The following is a 19,730-nucleotide window of genomic DNA, read 5'->3' on the forward strand; positions in this document are numbered from 1 at the left end:
TACCATAACTTTTTATTATTAATGTATTACATATGGATAATAAATAATAAAAAGTATATAAAATATGAACCGAGGCGAGTTCGGGGTAGGGCAGGTTCGGCACAAAACTCGTACCTTAACCCAAATCTGCCGAAATCAATACCAAACAAATTTCAAATAGGATGTCCGGACAGGGGCCTCAAAAAGCTGGGGCCAATTGCCATCTCTAGGAGGTGGAGGTGGTTTGGAAACATAAATTTTAATTATACAAAATTTTAACTATAGATTTTTAAAACATGTTAAAGATTTTTAATATATTTATTTGAAATCAAAGTAGGTTCAATTGTTCCTTTCCAAATTCTAATCAAATTCAAATTTATCAATCCAAAAATAAGGTAAGAAAGAAATTTCAGTTTCAGTAAATGATGGTGTGCTGAGTCCATTTTCAAATTTTGGAAACACAAAATAGAAGAAAACAAACATCCATTCCCACTTATTGGGACATTATTACAATTTAGTTTGAAACAAATCCATTCACAAACACACACATAAATGCCTGAAAGAAGATCCTTTTCGCTTCTCTCCCCAGATTTATCAGTATCTCCGCCTCATTCTTCAACTGAGGCATTCACAATTATCTGTACATTTCAGAAGCGACGTATGAAATCCGTCTCGAAATAATCAATTCAACTCTACTAGCAGGGTGGAAGGTCATTTGGTGGAGGCAGGACTTTCTGGTCAGGCCCTGGCCCATCTCCTACTACGAACGCTGTTTTCAGTCCCCAACCTGTGTGCAGCTCCAAATGACAGTGAAAGAACCACACCCCTGTCACAGATTTTCAAATAACAATGTCAATCACATATGATCACCTTCATGTTTTGTGATAGAATCATTTAAGAAGATAAGTTACCTGGATTATCAGCTCTGAAGCGAATAGCAGTCCATCCACCCGTTGGCACGCCTACCGTGTTTCTTTCCGGTGGATCAACTAAGTTATACTTGGCTGGATCCTTTGTGGGATCAAAGTTTCCAATGCCTGTTCCCACGACAAAGAAGTTGTAGCCGTGGAGGTGGAATGGATGGGACTCGACGGTCAGCAAGTTTGTGTCTTGCAGCACCAATTCAACTGTTGAGTTGAACGAGATTCTGCTAAGTCTTGTACCCTTGGAAGTCCCAAGATTCGCCGTCAGTGGTGCTCCCGTGTAGTTAAAAGGAGTCGGAGGGTTATCTGGGAAGTCGGTAGTGTAAACGCCTTTCATGTTGAAGTAATGCGCCTGGAGAAGTCCCACTTGGGGCATCACAAAGGAGATGTTGTTCAGAGAAGCCGTTAGGCGGGTGCCGTTTATGCAGGATGGACAAGCGTTTCGTCCAAGGCCGATGGTGTAGAAAAGGTGTCTGTCGACTTTTAAGGGCACTTTTGCTGGAAACTGTGGAGAGTTTAGGCTCCTGAGCTTCTCTTCATAGCTGAAGGCAAATGCTGAATCATTAGGCCTAGGCAGGTTCGGAAGTGTTGGGATAATAGTGTTGGGGATGCCTTTGTACTGCAGTATGGCTGTTGCAGTTTTGTTGTCTATGGGAATGGGGACATCCATGAAAGGCCTTGTAGCCATGAAGTATCGTCCCGGGATCTGATTGGCTCGGACTAGCACGTTTGTTGTTTGACCGGGTGCGATCAGCAGAGCCTGAGTGGAAAACGGCTTAGTGTAGACGGCATCAATCTCAACTACTGTCATGTTGTGACCAGCAATTGCAAAGAACAGTTCGTCGTTGAGGGCAGCATTGATGAGCCGTAAGAGGTACGTCTTTCCTTGTTCAACTTCCATTGCAAATGTATCTGATAGCGGAAGAATAAGTCAGACAGACGACGCAATATGAGTACATTTTCAGCTCTTTCTTGTTACTTTAATGGTTAATTTGAGTTGAGAGGTTTGATGTGTGTCTATGTTCCTTACATTTCTCAGAGCATGGAAACAATGGCCCAGGCTTTCCATTTATCGTATGCGCATCTGACATATTTGGAGGCAATCCCAAGCTATTTCCTTGCTTCTCCACCGCCTCAACGTCTGCGTTCCACCATTCTCCTGCAACACAAACAAGTACTTGTCTTAGTCATATCCTCATTATGTTATGGCACTATACTTATCCCCAAATTTTTCAGTAAGTCTTTCGTTACTTCAACGCCAAATTGCTAGGTATGAAACTCACCTAACAAGATCACTTCCTCTCTATCTGGCTGAGGGAAGGGAAAGGGAGTCCCTTGTTTAGGCATGATCACAATTGCACCATACACAGTGGCCCTTAGCCACAGAATATGTGCATGCCACCACAATGTACCTCTTTGTCCTGTTACATTGAAATCGTACACATAGCTACTACCCATCATGATCGGACACTGAGTTATATAAGCCGGCCCGTCTGCCCAACCGTTTCTGTACTGCTTCAACCCGTGCCTAAAACATTCATTTTTGAAGTCCATCATTCACATTTTAACAAAGTTCACAGAAAAAAGTAGTACCCTCATGTGTTAATTCATACATACCAGTGAATGGACATGTTATACTGTGCATGGTTGGTCACATTGACAAGAACTCTGTCTCCCTCTCTAACGTAGATTGTCGGCCCTGGGAACATCCCATTAACGGTCACAATAGGTTTTGCATGGCACAATCTGCTCACATTCTTCACTTGGATCTGCAAATATCACACACGTTACGATACAAAAACGATCAGTGACTAATTCGCTAACAAACATTCAACGAGCTACAATTAGGCTATAACTCACATCAAACTGATATCTTTTAACGGCTGCCTCAACTGGAGAAGAGACAAAGCAAAGAAACGCGAAGACTGTACAAATAGTTAATAGTAATCGCAATGAAAATTTCTTCTGGCTGATCATTTTTTTCTTCTTTCTGAGAGTGAAATTCTTTGTGATGTATTTTCTAAGAGTAAGAGAGACAATGATGGAGGTTGGGAGACTGGTGTGGAGTATTTATATATGGTTCTTGACTTGGGAAAGTTGAGGTAGATTTCTGTACAGGACATGAATAATTAGGTGAAGGGGATGTGTAAAAGCTTAAAAGCAAGATAGGGCCAATGACTGACTTGGAGGCTGAGAAATCCACCATTTTTAAGGCAAGAAAGAGCTGTGGTTGCATGAGAATCAAATGAGAGGTATGTACGACCTACCCCCCCTCCAAACTATTGCTTTGTTAAGCTTTACAATTAAGCAAATTAACTAATAGTTGGCTTTTGAGTGATTCTTTTTCTTTTTTTAATAAATTACAACGCCATCTCTAAAGTTTGTCATAGTTACAATGACCCTTCACTGTTGAGAAATTATATATACTCCTCTAAAATTAATGGTCGTCTAACAAATATTCTCTCGTGACAGCCCATTATAGGAGGGTATTTGCTAGACATCCATTAATTCTTAAGGGTGTTTGTAATTTTCAAACAACGAGAAAATATTTATAATTTGACAAATATTAGGGGTGTCCGTTGTAATTTATCAATAACTAAAGTCATCTTGCCTAAACGAGAAATCTGGTATAAATCCCTATCGGTACAAAAAGTTGATGTCCCCATATAGGCTTATACCCATAAATTGAAAGCCATTGTATAAACACATGATAACATCTTATATGTGATCCGACAACTGATAGCTCATGTGGGTACAAATTCATGTAAATGGGATCACTATACCCTAATATCAAAATGAAGAAGCATATGTTTGTTTTCAAAAAGCAGAAAGTTTTTGTGGGGTTTTTTTTCCCCCCACATTCATTTTGAGTTGGTGTATAGAAATATTACTTAATTAAACACAACAAAGACACTCTGGTAAGCTTTTCCTATCTTGAATTGTTGGGCAATTTAACCTGCACAAGGAGGAGTGCATTATTGCTAAAATGGTGGAGTGAAGGATCTGTTTACCATCACACCATGGAATATTGAGTGAATTATGAGGCAGATAAGTCTTAAGTTTTCTTACATTTATCAGTGATGTTGGCTCAATTGGTAAATACAAATTACTTGTATTGCAACTTTTTCAGGACTTTGTTTAGGTAATTAGAGTGGAGCAGGAAAAAATATTATTTTAGTCCGCTAAACATGTCTAATTTTAATTTTAATTCGATAACTATATTCATTTTTGTTTAGGTCCAGTAACTTACGAAATTGCTTACTTTTAGTCCTCTGATAGATTTTCGGACAGTTTTACCCTTATGCAAATTTTGAAAGGCAATTTTAGTTCATATGCACTTACAGGAGTAAAATTGTTCGAAAATCTGCCAAAGGACTAAAAGTAAACAATTTCGTAAGTTATTGGACCAAAATAAAAATAGACATAATTATCGGACTAAAATTAAAATTAGACATATTTAGCAGATTAAAATAATACTTTTCCTGAGTGGAGGATATCATCATATTACAATTTTTAGATTATCAGAAGTACTTTTATGGTCTAAAGTGAAAACCATTCGTGGGCTCAAAATAGAACATGGTGAAGAGCCCATTCCAATACTATAATGTAATAAGTCCACTGATTTTCAAGCACCACTCTTAAACTTTGATTTCTTTGTAGTAAAATTACCAAAATTCACTTTCTAAAGATTAGTCCAAAATCGAGAATAAAACTTGTCATAGTTCATAATCAAGCTGTGCATGTCTAGTTTTTTTAAAATGTTACCTAATACGTGTTTTTTTTCCTTTTGAAATTGAATTTTTGGTTTAAGTAAAAAGTATGAAAAGATTAGAAGTTTTGTGGCATTTTTTGAAATAATTGATTTTAATCATAAATACTAATAAAAATGTGAGATTATAGAGATAGCAATAGATCCAGGTTTAAGGGATGACAATGAATCCAAAAACTAGCCTGTCTGGGACAGATTTCGAAATCACTCGAGCTTGGGACGGGTCTTGGATGTTGGTATTTTGAACTATTGGTCTAAACCCGATTTTTTAAATAATTTTTATACTCGGGTGTTGGATTTTAACAAATCCGATCTGTTCTCATCCCTAATTCATAGTCACGACCACTAAAGTGTAAAATAGATAGATTTAACTGCTTATAATCAAATCATGAATCTACTATAAAAAACGAGTTTTTTATTTACTTTTATTCGACCTCATGACCTATCTTTCGAGAAGACACAACCCATTTCATTTTATCTACTACTTGAATTTACGAGACTTATATATGTGCCTTATAATCAAACCAATTAATAATATTACTCATACTTTTTTTTTCAAAAATTATTGAAAAAATCTTTTTTGGGTTAATACGATATCAATTAGAACCTTAGTTAAGTAAAATGATTTGCTATTAGTCAAAATTAATTAAATTTGTTAATATTTACAAAAGTTTTGATTGAAAATCTATATTTAAATTTAGTACTGCATATATAGATCAAATAAATATTTTTTGATCAAATTATCTATATACATTTTCACAAGCTAGTGCATCTGTGCATGTGAGAAAGTATATCTTCACTCTAATAAAGATATTTTGGTCAGAAAAGATTTATTTGACTTTCAATAAGTGAAAAAATAAGTCAATCTGGGCAAATATCATTTTTCATTCAACTTTTTTACTAATATTAATATATTTAATAAATTTTAACTAACAAAGAAATCTATTTGTTAAACAGAAATAAATATCAGACGTACTAATCATAATTTTTAAAACTATAAAAATTTATATATAATCACATTCAAATTTAAAAGAAAAAAAATGTAATTATCCCGAATTCAAAATTAATGGTTCAGAGTGTAGCTGGAGTGGAATGTTGAGAGTACAGTGAGGCTTCTGCCTTTATGAAAAGGGGCTCAAAAAGGGTTTTGCTATTTGATTTTCTTTTAGGCCTTTCTGCAAACTGTCGAGCCTTTCTAAGGACGTCCCAACTCCGGCATACAGGTCTTTATGTATATGAATATGTATTGGATGTTCCAATGATTGTCGTGTATTTCTAAATTTTTTTTAAGATGGTGTCTGCGTCAGTAGATGGATAAATTTTGAAGTGTTTGGTTAGGTGAAAGTCGAAGGTATAGCGCTTTAATTGCGTGCGTTGAGAGTGGATCTCAAACGGCTATAGCTTTTGATACGAGATGAGTTATCTACTTATTATTTTGATCGACGAGAATTGTTCATTGCGAGATTTCATTGTTTCGACCGCTATCCAAGCATTTCTTTGGATGTTTTTTTATAGTTATTGTTTTGGCTCGTTATTTTAACTAGATTATTGCTAGATGTTGTCATACTTTAGGTCGAAGTTTACGAGTTTATGAGAAAATTTAGTTGGTTTAGGCCTATTTTACCGAGGTTAGGACTTTTTATTTTAAATAACTGCAAACTCTCTTATGAGAGTTATTCAATAATAAAATATTTTCACTTTAAATTTCGAGTTCTCAAAATATCAGAGACGTATTTTTATTTTACTTTTTATTTATTTTTATTACTTCCGCTCCATCATCAACCATCTACTTAATCAATATAAATTACATTGGATGTAACATATAGGAGACACTGATTTTACTAGTGTATGATCATTAAACATGAACGTTTCGAACTACAAAAACAAAAAATATGACATTGATTACAAATGAAAAACTTAAACAGTACATAAGACCCAATGCTTCATCTTCGTAGCGATGTACATTTTCAGAATAAAATTGTAAGACCCATATAGAGTCAGATCAAACAATACCTTATGCAATAATGCACCATTCAAGTCACACAATACACCATTCAATGTCATATGTGGGGATGATGCCATGTGCTAGTCCGAAGTCCCTCATCTAGGGATTGATAATGCAAGCAAGCACCTTAAAAGTTCCTCATATGGGGTTGATGATGTAGACAAACATACTCATATGAAGTCAGAACAGAATATACCTCATACAATCGAGTTACAAGCCACATCACCTAAAAATGTTATTACACAAACTTTATTTATTATTTTTCGTTTCTCTATCTTTTATGAGATTAATTAATATTTTTGAGTTTTTAAATTTTATTTAGCCACATATATATACACATGCATTAAAATAAAGAAATATAGGTATGTGTGTACGTGTAGCCCGGATTTCAAATACGGCCACCCACAATTAAAATTTTAAGTCATTTTCCCACACCACTATCATCAGCATATGCTGCCAATGCAATATTCTTTCACCCCTACCATCCCGCCCCTGTCAGAATTTTAATTTTTTTTAATTATTATATTAATTTCCTATCTTTTTCTTTAAGTAATTGAAAAGGGAAAGGGAGGAAATATCAATATACATAACAATTCTCATGATGGATTACTTGTGACGAATATTTCATCCTATCCGATTTCGTGAAATATTTCTCTGATTGACGATTGCATCTTAGAAGTTTTTCGTAACACATTTGAAACGAATCAACAATTATGGTCAATACGGTCTTTTTATTTTAGTTATGATAATTAATCATAATAAATTGACATTTTTCATAACACATCGATATGATATAATTCACGTAGTCCGATATTTTTAAATTTCTATTCGAATTAAAAAAAATATATATTTCTGACAATAAACGAATAACATAATGCATGCGAACAATAAAAGAAGACATAGGGGTTGTCAGGTTAATGTCAGCTGCAATATATATAAAAAGAAGATTAAATAAAAAATACAAGTAAGAAAAGGCTATCCAAAACCTTATCCCTGTCGAAAGTGACAACAAATTTTACACACACGATGATAATACCAACAACTGCTGGTGGGGGTAGGGTAGGGTAGGGTAGGGGGTTGGGGGGGGGGGGCATTCCTTTCCAATTATTATATTTTTCCAGCTAATAAGAAACTGAAAGGGAGCGTTTGTGGAAATGGATGAAAAATGGAATTGTTCTACACATAGGTCGACCAACTAGGCTGCAACAACCACCCCAATTTGTCCTTACACCATACATGCCTTAGATATCAACGTTTGGCTGTTGTGGTGTTATCTTAGCTGTAATAAAATATTTGATTCGACTTATAACTACTGTTTAATTGTGAATTTGTCGTTACGGGATTTTCAACATTATTATATTTATTTTTGTATAAATGTTTATATCAAAATGAATGGTTTGATTTCGACTCATATATCGGTAGATAGTTTTATCGATAATTGACTGTGTTAGGAGTCGTTTTTGTAAGACCATGAACGTGTGTAGAAAATATAGGCTAAGAAAACAGTTGCAAGATGGGAGATTTGCGTGGTTTCAAAAATTTCTCTACGTCTGTTGTTGTTCGAGATCGTTTTTTACTGGAGCAGTTTTGTATGAATTACAATGAAGGATCACTCGTCCACTGCTCGATGTTGTAATGCTGATATGCAAAAATTATAAGTGAAAATTGAATTTTATTTTGACAAAATTTTGGCATTATAAATTTGAAATAAGGGCACGAGGGGTGTAGCTCTTATATGAGGCACCCTTGTGCAATATGGGCACGAGTGGATGTTCGGACAGCTCAATTAATTACCCTACCCATATTCTTCATCTTTGAAATTATATCCAAAAATTGTCTGAGCTATATATTTTTTGTCAAATGATTATCTTAAAAAAAAAAACTAATTTTATCAAATAAAAGTTCTTATTTAGGTCTATTACACGAGGTTTAAATCACTAGGAGGTTGTGTATTACAATGTTAATCAAAAATATTTATAGATTTTTATAAAATATTTTGATTATAAAATAAATATTTTCAATTTAAACAAAAACCAAAATCTTCGGAAATTCCTCCTATACATAGTTTGATTAGCATATGCCTTAATATTACCAATATGGCATGTTAGTATAATACTTAAATCGATAAAATTACGATTAAATATCGTGAATTAAAATTTTATTTAGTCATGTAAAATTTGCAATTTTATACGAGCATTAAAAATGTGAGAATCGTACACGGATAAGTTACGTAACAAGATGTAGAGTTTTATGTACTATTTGTCTATTCATAGTTCCATCTAAGTACCTAGAATGTTATGGTACTTAGAAACAACATCAAACCCTTTTTGATTTTTTGGAAAGTCTAAGACAAAATTTAGTATTTATTCTGGTTCAAATATGTATCTGATATAGATCAAGGTCTCAATTTGATGAGGTTGACTAGCGATGGTGTTGGGTATACTTCAATTTGAAAGATGATGAGAATGTGGAAAAAATAAGAACATATTAAGTTTATTAAGGTGGATTCACGTGGTTGTATCTAAATCTCTCTCTGCTCTACTGATCAACAATTGTTGTACTGAGTTACTGAATCGATCATGTTTCGTGTAAAAGTATCTTAATTCTGATCCTGACATATTATTTTCTTATTTCTTAAAGGCTAGCTCATATTTTTGGAGTTATTTTATGAATTACCCATATTCGTATCATTTAAACACGATAGTGGTTATTTGGTAAAAGGAAAAATTATTGTTTAGTCCTTTAATTTTGTCTGCTATTAATTTTAGTTCTTTAAATTTATTTATTTTAGTTTTAGTCTAGTAACCTTCAGAATTGCTTAATTTTAGTCATTTGACCCGATTCTGAACAATTTTACCCGTATACAGCTTTTCAAGAGCAATTTTGATCCATATATATCCATTCATTTTGCATCTCGTAACTAATTCTTGTCTAAAATAGTATAAGAGTTTAGGTTTATTGAATAAATATTTGTTTGTACTATACACCTAGAGCATTAGGATGGACTATTAGCCAATATCATCAAAAGGGCAAAAGAGTCATAAATTAGACTAAAGGACCAAATCTATACAAAATTGATAAATAAAGGACTAAATCTAATATTGTAAAAGATAAAAGATCAAAATGAATTCAAACCAAAATTATAGGAGGATTTTTTTTTCCCCTTTGATAAATCCCCTAAAAGATAGTTTTACCCCTCAACAATTGAAAATTAATGAAATAATACAAGAGGCAGTGTGTTTTTAACTCGGTCAGGCCATACCTAATTCGAGATCATAGCCGTTGATGCTTCTATCATGTGAGGGCTCCAATGCAGGCACATGGCTCAGGCTCCATTTACTGTGTGATTGTTAGCCCTCAATGAATACTAATTGCCCCATTTTACGAAGGTATACATTTATGACCGTGAGTTCTACCTCGACCCGACTTACTCAATTTAAACCAGCTAAATTCAATATCGGAGGATTTTAGTCCGGGGACCTAACTTGTGTTTTAGATCAACCCATATGTTTGTGTTGAGGACCTTGTGCAGACTCCAGCTCCAAAATCTACATGCAGTAAACCCTACTTTCAGTGCAAAAAATTATTAAACACCCAACACGTATTCATGATCTTAAGTCGAATCTATATATAATTAAATTATACTTATTTATACTATACAAAAAGAATAGACCAATAATTAAATAAAAACACTATTAATATAGCTATTAAGTGCCCATGTTATTTGAATTGGGATGTTTCCAAAAAAAGAGACCTATTGGTGAGAAAAACATCAAGTTGTTAGATTATTTGGAACCCACACTTTGATACCCTATAATAATTTCATGTAATCTAGGGGATGTAACTTGTAAGTCTGCCAGGGTGGACTTTGTTGGCAAATTAAATTCTATTTTAATTTTAGTAGGCCACATTTTGAATTTGAGGAAATTGTTTTTTTAAATAATAATTTTATATTAAAAAATTTAAAATTCATATATATTCAATAAGATATAGTTCAAATTTAGAGTTAAATAAAATTTATAATTACCTAAATGGATCCTTTCAAATTTATTTTTTCAAATACACTCTTACATCTTTTATTTTATTTAATATATACGTGCAATGTTATTTATTTTATTAGACATTATCATTAAACATGTTTGTATAATAAATAAAACAAAGGTTGTAGTACAATTTAAAAATAAAAATTTAATATGAATAAAATTAGTGGACAACTTTACCCTCAGATCTGAATTACAGCATTCAATCAACTTAGATAAACGTGAAAATAATTTTAAAAATATTATTTAAATGAAAAATAAAAGTGTAATAATTGCCATTGACTCAATAAAAGATTATTTATCCCTCTCTCTCTCTTATTTGGCTGAGGAATTGAGAGACGTTGAGAATAATGGGAGTGTAAATTATGATGAATTTATCTGATATTTGTTATAATTATAAATATTTATTATTATTTTAAAAATAATAAATATATTTTTAAAATTAATGGTCATCTAGTAAATATTTCTTTATCGCAAATCATTATAGGAGTATCTATTAGATTGTCGTTAATCTTAAAAAAATATTTATAATTTTTAAATAATAAAAGAATATTCATAATTGCGGCAAATTTAGGATATAATTTATTCATAGTGAGAGATTGAAAATCAATAATTATGAAAGCATTCCGCATGCAAGTGAGCGTCTTATTTCTGCTAGAAAAAAGGTATAGCAAAAAGGGAGAACATGATTATCCGAATCACACTCTCACTCTGTAATTATCTCTCTTTTTTTTTTTTTGAAAAATTTTACAAAAAGTTAAAAATAAATAAAGATGGTGAAATGAATGAAATTGTTCCTAAGTTTGAAAAAATTTCATCAAATTGTTTATTTATGAACTTTGCTTTTATTTATAATCATTTTAATATGTAATATATTTGGTTGAGTTGATTTTATGCGTAATAGCTGCAAAAAGTCATGGTTAAAGTTTTATGACCTCATGAAATTGTAGGATAGTGTGACTTGCATTCGAAGAGCCCTTATGACCAACACAAACAGATAAGGGGACAGTGGATCCCCTTGCCTCAATCCTCTGGCCTTTTTGAAAAAATCGTGTGGTGATTCATTGAATATACATAATAGGAAAATATTTCTTTAGAAAGAGAAGATTTTGAGACTTATGAATTGCGTAAGCTCCTTATTTGTACAATGTGAGTATGGGACAGGCTCGTAGCATCCTTCCATAGATGATGTTGAAATATAGGGGTAAAATATGATTGGGTCATGAAAGACGAGGAATTCTTGCTTTAAGGGAGTTTCACATGTTTGTATTTAAAAAATGTCTTATCAAGGAGAAAATGCCGTAAGTTTTATAAATTGGGAAGATTCCTTGTCAATAATCGACGTGGGGACGTTTTCTTATATATGCGAACATTATAAACTCTCTAAACGAAAGGTTTTGGACAGGCATATGACCATTTTTTGACCGATAGCACTAATAACAAGGTATGCAGATTCGATCGAGCCTCGTGCCCCAATGCATTCTGTCCCCTATGAATGGAGGACCCTTCTTGCTTTAAAGAGGATGTCTTGGAGCTTATATGTCAGACAAATTTTTTATTTATAATTGAATTAGCCCTATCCCTTGTTTGGAGGGTTAATGATGCTGATAAACATCGGTTGTAAACAAGGAGTTTGCCCAGCTTATAAGCTCAAGGTTTGCTTAATTCCATAAAATCAATTTTGACTATTATTATTTAAAGAAAACGATATTTCTCAAAATAAATAAAGAAAAAAGCTTATAACAAGTGAATAGAAAAAATATTTGCACTCATTTTTCTCTATTCCCTCTATATAAAATAATAGCAACAATAAATACTTAAAACAACACCACAAGAAAATAAAATAAAATAAAAAAATTGGGTCTACTTTTCTTGGATAGGTTTAAGTTGTAGGTAAGAGTGTAGGTAATGATGATTAATTGAATCAGCTTTGATTATCATCACCTGTTTCTTTTGACATCTTATCAAATTAATTACAATTTAAAAGCAATTAATCCATCCATATGCTCTTCATTAATTACTTGGACCCACCTTATTATAAATAATTAATTCTCCTTTCCCTCTATTAAATACTTTCCAAATTTTTAGATCTTTAGTTTCATTTTAATTGTATTTTTTTAACCAAAATACCTTTGACTCCCTGTATTATTTATATACAAAATCTTTTTTTGAAGGTCAATTTAGTAATTTTACTTTTTCTCCAATAATCTGATCCTTTCTTGATTCCAGCTTATTGAATTAGGCAAATATCTTGGCATATAATTTGCTACTTAGTTGTTTTTAATTCATTAGTATTAATAAATTTAGAAAATTGCATATTATAGTTCTACAATATCTTTCATCTGCAACTATTATAATTTATTGAGAATATAAGAGGGTTATGGTACATAATATTATTTAGAGAAATGCATCTGAAATTACATACATAATACAAATTTTTAAATATTTGATTTGCAATCACCATATCATTAGGAGAAATAAAATAATACCCAAAAATTGATCTATGTTTAAATTTATAAACTATTTTTCATATATAATTACTCAACTATTTTTATTTCATCAACCCACAATAAACTTACAAATAAATATAGATTCTATGGAACTTTAGAATTTGAGATTTTTTTTTAAAAATTACAATTTAGAAAAAAATTATAAAGTTTCAATAAAATTCTTTATTTATGTTTTCGCTTCCTTTTTTCATTATAAATTTATTATTCGATATTTGGTTTTTAATTTTTTTTATTATTATTCCTATAAAAGAGTAGTTTCGCATTAAAAAAAAAGAAAAACACTAATTATATATATAAAGTGACAAAATTTTATTTTGTTACCACAATAATTATTATAATTTAATAATGATAAAAGTAAATATTGCTACTAGATATATATAGTGGCAGACAATTATGCATAAAATTGACATTTATAAATAATTAGTGATAATTTATGAGGGGCTAAACTTTAATTTAAAAATATAATTAATTCAAAGTACTTTTTGCAAAAAAAAAAAAAAAGAATGACTGAATTTTAGGAGTGTAATTGAAGTCTTGTATATTAATAAGATATTTGATATAAGGACTATATTTCATGATCCGAAATTTTAAAAAAAATTTACACATTTATCAAAAAGCAATAGTTTATCAATAGATGCAATTTTTTTTTATTATTTCATTTTTTAGATTATAATTAATCATTAAGTGGGATTATTATTACAGCTATATATGTGAGAGAGAGATCAAGAACGAGAGAGAGAGAGAGAGAGAGAGAGAGAGAGAGAGAGGGGGCGAGGGAATTTAGAGGCGTGCAAATTTTGCAGGATGAAGGATTTCTTGTAAAAATTTGTGAAAATAGGAGTTATTTCTGTCTGCCGCTGAGCTCGTGTTCGCTATTTGCTCTGCTTTCCGTCGTGAAAGTGGCGGAGACGGCGGCGGTGGCTGTGGGGTGGCGGTGGGGGTGAAATTTTGGCTATGGTAGAAGAAATGCAGGGGATTTTGGGAGTTGATCCGGGGCCTACATTGCCTAGTTGCTTCTGATCTGACTCTGCCCTTGTCCGATCCCTGCATTTTCAAGGTTTTCTTCTCCTGGTGTTTTTTTTTCCTTTTATTTGTATATTTTTTTCCCTCGAGGTTGGTGTTAATTGCGATGATTTTTGAAGATTCGATCTGTTATTTTTTCAATTTGTTTGATCTTTTTCCTAGTTCTGGGAGGTGTAAAGTTTGTTTGTTTTTATTGTTTCGATTATTTCCGTATGCTATGGCGATTTCCAATTTGGGGTTGAATAATTTCTCTGGAAGTTAACGAATATTTGAAATTAGGAAATTTGTGGTTCAAAAATCTGATCTTGTTGCTGAATGAGTGAAAACTTTGAACTATTCAAGAAAATGCTTTTCTTTTCTGGGGTTATAATTGCTATAAAGTTTATAGCAATTTAACATCTGGGTTCACTGAATTGTAACATTGATTAGATATTATTTTTGCCCTACTGTTTCTTGGCTGCTCTATGTAACTTTAGGCAAAGGTTTGGGTTTGAAATAAATTGTTGGATCTGTGAGCAAAATGAAGAGGAAGAATGACTTCGAATTTATTTTTCCTCTGGTGGAATTTGTATGGTCCGTTTGCTTTTGCTGATCTTTGTTCTGTTTTTTTAACTTAAACTTTGTGGTATTTATGAAGATAAAAGTTGGTTGGTGCAATTCTTTGAGATGTCATTCAAGAGCATTGTACGTGAGCTGAAGGAAATGAAAGATGGGATTGGCAGCATGTCAAGGAGGGGAGTTGAGGGGAAGCATTGGCGAAGCCGGACCAGATCATTTATAGCTCCTGATGTAGCTCCTTCTGAGCCAATCGAACAAGGTCAGTGGGCAAATTTACCTCCAGAGTTGCTTTTAGACATCATCCGGAGGGTCGAAGAGAGTGAGACAGCCTGGCCTGCCAGGACAGTTGTTGTCTTTTGTGCTTCGGTTTGTAGATCTTGGAGAGATATCACCAAGGAAATTGTCAAAACTCCAGAGGAATGTGGGAGGCTCACCTTTCCCATTTCGTTGAAGCAGGTAGTTCTTTTCATCCATTCATTTTACAGGTTTCCTACTTCTTGGGATGATACCAGTCTCACGCTTTCATTGATGTCTCTCTCTTATTGCTACTAGCCGGGGCCGCGTGATGCTCCGATCCAGTGCTTTATTAAAAGGGATAGGACAACCTCCACTTACCGCCTGTATTTTGGTCTTACCCCATGTAAGCCATTTTATTTGCTTCAGAGAGTTATTTCCCTTTATCTTCTACGGCCCAATTTTTTCTCAAAGGTTATCCAACAGAATTCCTGAGGTTGATATGGTTTTAGCAGTTAGTTATTCAATTATGCTTCGTTCATCCTGAAATGCTTCATACATGATCAGCTTTGGGAATTTCACATCTCTCACTAACTGCATATGAGTGGTCTTTGATTTGGTTTAATGTGAAGGGTGTGCCTTTCGTATCTCGACTTAGATTCACTCTAATCTTCGCCTTGTACAAAAAGCTAACTAGCGTTCATATGATTATGTTTGCTTGAAATGTGATCATGAATTTCTTACTTTGTCCCGCAATGTTAACATTTTAAATGCTCAATGAAACTTCACAGATCAAATAGTAGCATCTAGTGTCAGCTTGTTTTCAATCTTTTGCTTTGTCAACTGCAAACTGTTTTTGCTTTCATGGAGTGAAATTCGAAAAATAGATATTCTTGAAAGCATAAGATGCGCCCATCTTGTTCCCATGTTGGCGTGTACGCACCATAGGGTATTTATTCGCACTTGATTGGCTATGTTTTTTGTCCTAATGTGGAAATGTGTGTTTTCTTTGGCTACTTGGTTATTTATATCGCTATTTTTGTAACTATGCTCTTAAGTTCGTACTACTGTTTCGGGGGTATTCTTTAAAGGCCGTAGGCTAGTTTGCATGTAGCTACCTCTTAGCTGCACTACTATTGTCAAGCTTCCTCTAAAAGCCAAATCATGAATTTCAGTCATGTTTTATGTGTCTTATCTAATGTTCTTTTGAGACCCAATTCAACTGTTAATTTTAGGTGATAAATGCTTATGAACATGTCTCTAATTCTGTGCATACCAAATATCAGTTTAGTCTTCTTGAAATGATTTTGTATTTTATAAATGAAATATAAGATACAACAAAAAGGATATTTTGGTTGTGTATTATGATATATTCCCGCTTATGGACATCAGTGTAAAAACAGATACCCCAAACACGTGAATTGACATACTTACCGATGGCCGTTGGTTACACAATAATGCCACCACAGCGATTTATTGGTTACAAAATCACACATTGAGAGGGTTTTGTTGCAGTCAAGCGCATCTAATTTGGAGTGAGCATTAGGTATAGGCATTCATTGAGATCGGTGATGCATTCGCTTCCTGTACATTCATTCCGATAACAGCCGATTAAAAAAAATATTCACTTTGTCTCATGGGAAAAATATTGATGCCTTCCTTTTTACAAGTTGAACAAATAGCTCTTACACTTGCAATGCTATATAAATGCCAAAAAAAAAAAAAAAGAAGTTCTACATAAAAGCAATGATTAAGAAGCTCTATGTTGCTTCAGCAACTAGTTAGATGCAGTGGCCAGAAGGTATATTGTGAGCAACAGAAAGCATGCCACTAACTATTGAATCTAATGGCAGCTGAGAGCGAGAATGACAAATTACTGTTGGCAGCCAAAAAGATTAGAAGAGCGACAAGCACAGATTTCGTGATTTCTTTGGTTGCAGACGATTTTTCTCGAGCCAGCAACACATATGTTGGAAAACTTAGGTAGGTCCAAGCTACCATTCTTGTCTATATCCATCTTCAATTTTCTATATTTTGCTAAATTGAAGTTTTAATCAGGTCTAATTTTCTGGGGACCAAGTTCACCATATATGATAGCCAACCTCCGAATGATACTTGTTCACAACATATCAGTCGGCAGAGTCGAAGATTTAATGCCAAGCAAGTGTCTCCGAAATTACCTGCATTTAACTATACTGTAGCCACCATTTCCTATGAGCTCAACGTTCTCCGGACGAGAGGTCCTAGAAGAATGCACTGTGTGATGCATTCAATTCCCGTCTCTTCCATTCAGGAGGGCGGCACTGCCCCTACTCCTACAGAATTTCCACACTGTACAGAGGATAAGTCTCCTGTTGCGCCAATGTTAAAAGGGAAGGAGCCGGTTGTATCTTTCAGCTCCCCCAACCTCTCTACCTCACTTGTAGCAACACCAAACGTTGGAGAGGCGCTTGTTCTTAAAAACAAAGCCCCAAGATGGCATGAACAATTGCAATGCTGGTGCCTAAATTTCAAAGGCCGTGTCACGGTAGCATCCGTCAAAAACTTCCAGCTTGTGGCGTCCGTTGATCCTTCACTTGACATACCAGCCGCAGAACTAGAAAAGGTAATTTTGCAGTTCGGAAAGATAGGAAAAGACATCTTTACCATGGATTATCGCTACCCGCTCTCTGCATTTCAAGCTTTTGCAATCTGCTTGAGCAGCTTTGACACTAAACCAGCATGCGAATGAAGTTGGCATGGATTACGCTGATCTTTGTCATCACTTGCTTATTTGCTTCCATAGTATCTTAATTATGTTTTTTTCTCTTTATGAAAGTTTACCATGCATCTGAATATTGTAGTGAAGAATCTTAGCTGTCCAGGTTGTAGTTTATCGCTTAGCAGCTCCGGTGGACATGCAGGCTCACAAGTGTCGAATTTTAATATACTCTTGAAATAACGTTAATGATTTACCGTTCGGGATATGTCAATGAATGCTATCTTCCTCTTCCTTTATTGCACTCTTGTGTTTCCAGGTACTACCATCTGAAAATTGCACTACATCGAAACACAACATGGATCATATAAGTTTCATAAATCACAATAACATTTCAGGATAATTATACTGAAGTTACAGTGAATTTACGCAGACAGCTAAAACAATCTACTTTTAAGGGGAAGCAATTTTTGACTTAGCTTTTTTGTTGTTTTCAAAGAGTTGGAGGCTAGAAAAAACAACTGTCTGAGGTTACAAACATGAAGAGAAATTGAAATGTTGTATTGATTACATTCATATTTCCTGATGTTTAACCTAATTACGAAAAACTTTCTTTTAGATTGAAAATTAAAATTATCCTCCTTCAAATTCGCCTCATCTTATATATATTGTAGAATTTGTATGGTGAAGTTGATGATACGATGTTTCAGAGTATTTATCATTTCGAAACATAAATTGTTCATTGTTGAAGATATGAATAGGTCACCACTCCTTGTGGTTAAGGTCGAATATCACCATATCCAGAATGTGCGGACTAAACATACATTATGATCTGTGTATTAATTTTTATGTGATTAAATTTTGGTTCTCGGCACCAATATATTAATTATAGGAATTTTGAGGACAAACATGACGCATACACGATCCTCCTTGACCTTCCAATCCTCGTAGTATAATATTTACTTTTTATGCCACTTCACTATTTGGGTCACAAGTTCATGATGATAATTTTCCAGTAAATATTTTCTATGCATGTTTACATTTAGAGCTACTTCGAAATTCTTAATTACAAATATATTTATCCCATTATACTAAAAATTAATATTAGCTAAATTCAACAAATTTATGGTACCAGTATTTCTATCGAATTATGTGTATTTCAAGTGGCGGGCTGAAGTTCCATGACTAAGAGACATTGTCGTTCGAATCTATACAGCAATTTTCATTTAATCTTAGGATTAATTAGTACAGACATTAATCATGATGGAAATGACATTAATTAATAATTGTAAACACCTCAAACTAAGAGTGGATGTGAACATATATTAACCACAAACACAAAGGAAGAAATCATGAAATTTTGACAAGAAGAAAGAAACCTTAAAGATTAAGGTTATTTGTAGATAGATCAATACAAAATTTGCATGATCACAAACCACTACAACAAACCTAAAATGGACCTGCCCTTTGCTCCATTCATTATTAAAACTCTCCTGCTCTCTCTACTCAATATCACAGGCTTCACAGCCAATGCAAACTACGGCTGCGCAGCAACGCCCACAGCGAGGCAGTTCCCTGATATCTGTCCAAAAACAAAGCACCCTGACGTATGTTTCTACTTTCTGAACCGCGATCCAAGGACTTGTCGGGCTTCTTCCCTTCCCGAGCTTGGACTAGGCGCTCTGCATGTGGCAATACAGACGGCTGAACACAGAGCATTCACGTATAACACATTGGCTAAAATGATAGGCATCAATCGTCGTCTGAAAAGAAAATACGTGCAGTGTCGCGATAATTACACATTGGCTAGGAGGCTGACGGTGCAAGCAAAAAATAATGTGCAACGTAACGAGTACGCGGAAGCAAGAAGGCGTCTGGAAGTTGCATGTGAAGTGCCTAATTCTTGTCGAAAGGAGGTTGGAGAACCTGCAGGGGGTAAAGAACCGAATGAGATATCCTATGCTTTTTTTGAGTTTGCTCTTGTTGTTGTG

The 19,730-nt window shown here is 33.8% G+C and overlaps 2 protein-coding genes across 2 annotated transcripts; one reads left to right on the forward strand and one right to left on the reverse strand.

Annotated features, from left to right (window-relative positions):
- Positions 1 to 375: 375 nt before the first annotated feature.
- On the reverse strand, positions 376 to 2,954 carry LOC105178005 (laccase-11). Its single transcript, XM_011101332.3, has 6 exons — positions 2,763 to 2,954; positions 2,520 to 2,671; positions 2,186 to 2,430; positions 1,933 to 2,061; positions 891 to 1,814; positions 376 to 805 (listed from the first exon to the last, which is right to left on the reverse strand). The coding sequence occupies exons 1-6, from the start codon at positions 2,877 to 2,879 to the stop codon at positions 675 to 677; spliced, it is 1,698 nt and encodes a 565-aa protein (XP_011099634.1). The 5' UTR covers positions 2,880 to 2,954; the 3' UTR covers positions 376 to 674.
- An 11,004-nt stretch (positions 2,955 to 13,958) lies between these two features.
- Positions 13,959 to 18,038, forward strand: TLP2 (tubby like protein 2). Its single transcript, XM_011101331.3, has 5 exons — positions 13,959 to 14,283; positions 14,887 to 15,263; positions 15,360 to 15,447; positions 16,895 to 17,024; positions 17,100 to 18,038. The coding sequence occupies exons 2-5, from the start codon at positions 14,916 to 14,918 to the stop codon at positions 17,770 to 17,772; spliced, it is 1,239 nt and encodes a 412-aa protein (XP_011099633.1). The 5' UTR covers positions 13,959 to 14,283; positions 14,887 to 14,915; the 3' UTR covers positions 17,773 to 18,038.
- Positions 18,039 to 19,730: the final 1,692 nt, after the last annotated feature.

This window comes from Sesamum indicum, linkage group LG9 (assembly GCF_026168435.1).
Source record: "Sesamum indicum cultivar Baizhima isolate 11 linkage group LG9, ASM2616843v1, whole genome shotgun sequence".
NCBI classification, from domain to species: Eukaryota; Viridiplantae; Streptophyta; class Magnoliopsida; order Lamiales; family Pedaliaceae; genus Sesamum; species Sesamum indicum.

What these genes read in the sequence shown, in the direction of transcription:
- LOC105178005 (XM_011101332.3), bottom strand. Translation starts at nt 2,879, where the DNA reads ATGATCAGCCAGAAGAAATTTTCATTGCGATTACTATTAACTATTTGT. An exon ending in TATAACATGTCCATTCACTG is followed by an intron (nt 2,431 to 2,519) that starts GTATGTATGAAT and finishes TGAATGTTTTAG; the next exon opens with GCACGGGTTGAAGCAGTACA. An exon ending in GTTTCCATGCTCTGAGAAAT is followed by an intron (nt 1,815 to 1,932) that starts GTAAGGAACATA and finishes TTCCGCTATCAG; the next exon opens with ATACATTTGCAATGGAAGTT.
- TLP2 (XM_011101331.3), top strand. Translation starts at nt 14,916, where the DNA reads ATGTCATTCAAGAGCATTGTACGTGAGCTGAAGGAAATGAAAGATGGG. An exon ending in TTCCCATTTCGTTGAAGCAG is followed by an intron (nt 15,264 to 15,359) that starts GTAGTTCTTTTC and finishes TATTGCTACTAG; the next exon opens with CCGGGGCCGCGTGATGCTCC. An exon ending in ACATATGTTGGAAAACTTAG is followed by an intron (nt 17,025 to 17,099) that starts GTAGGTCCAAGC and finishes AGTTTTAATCAG; the next exon opens with GTCTAATTTTCTGGGGACCA.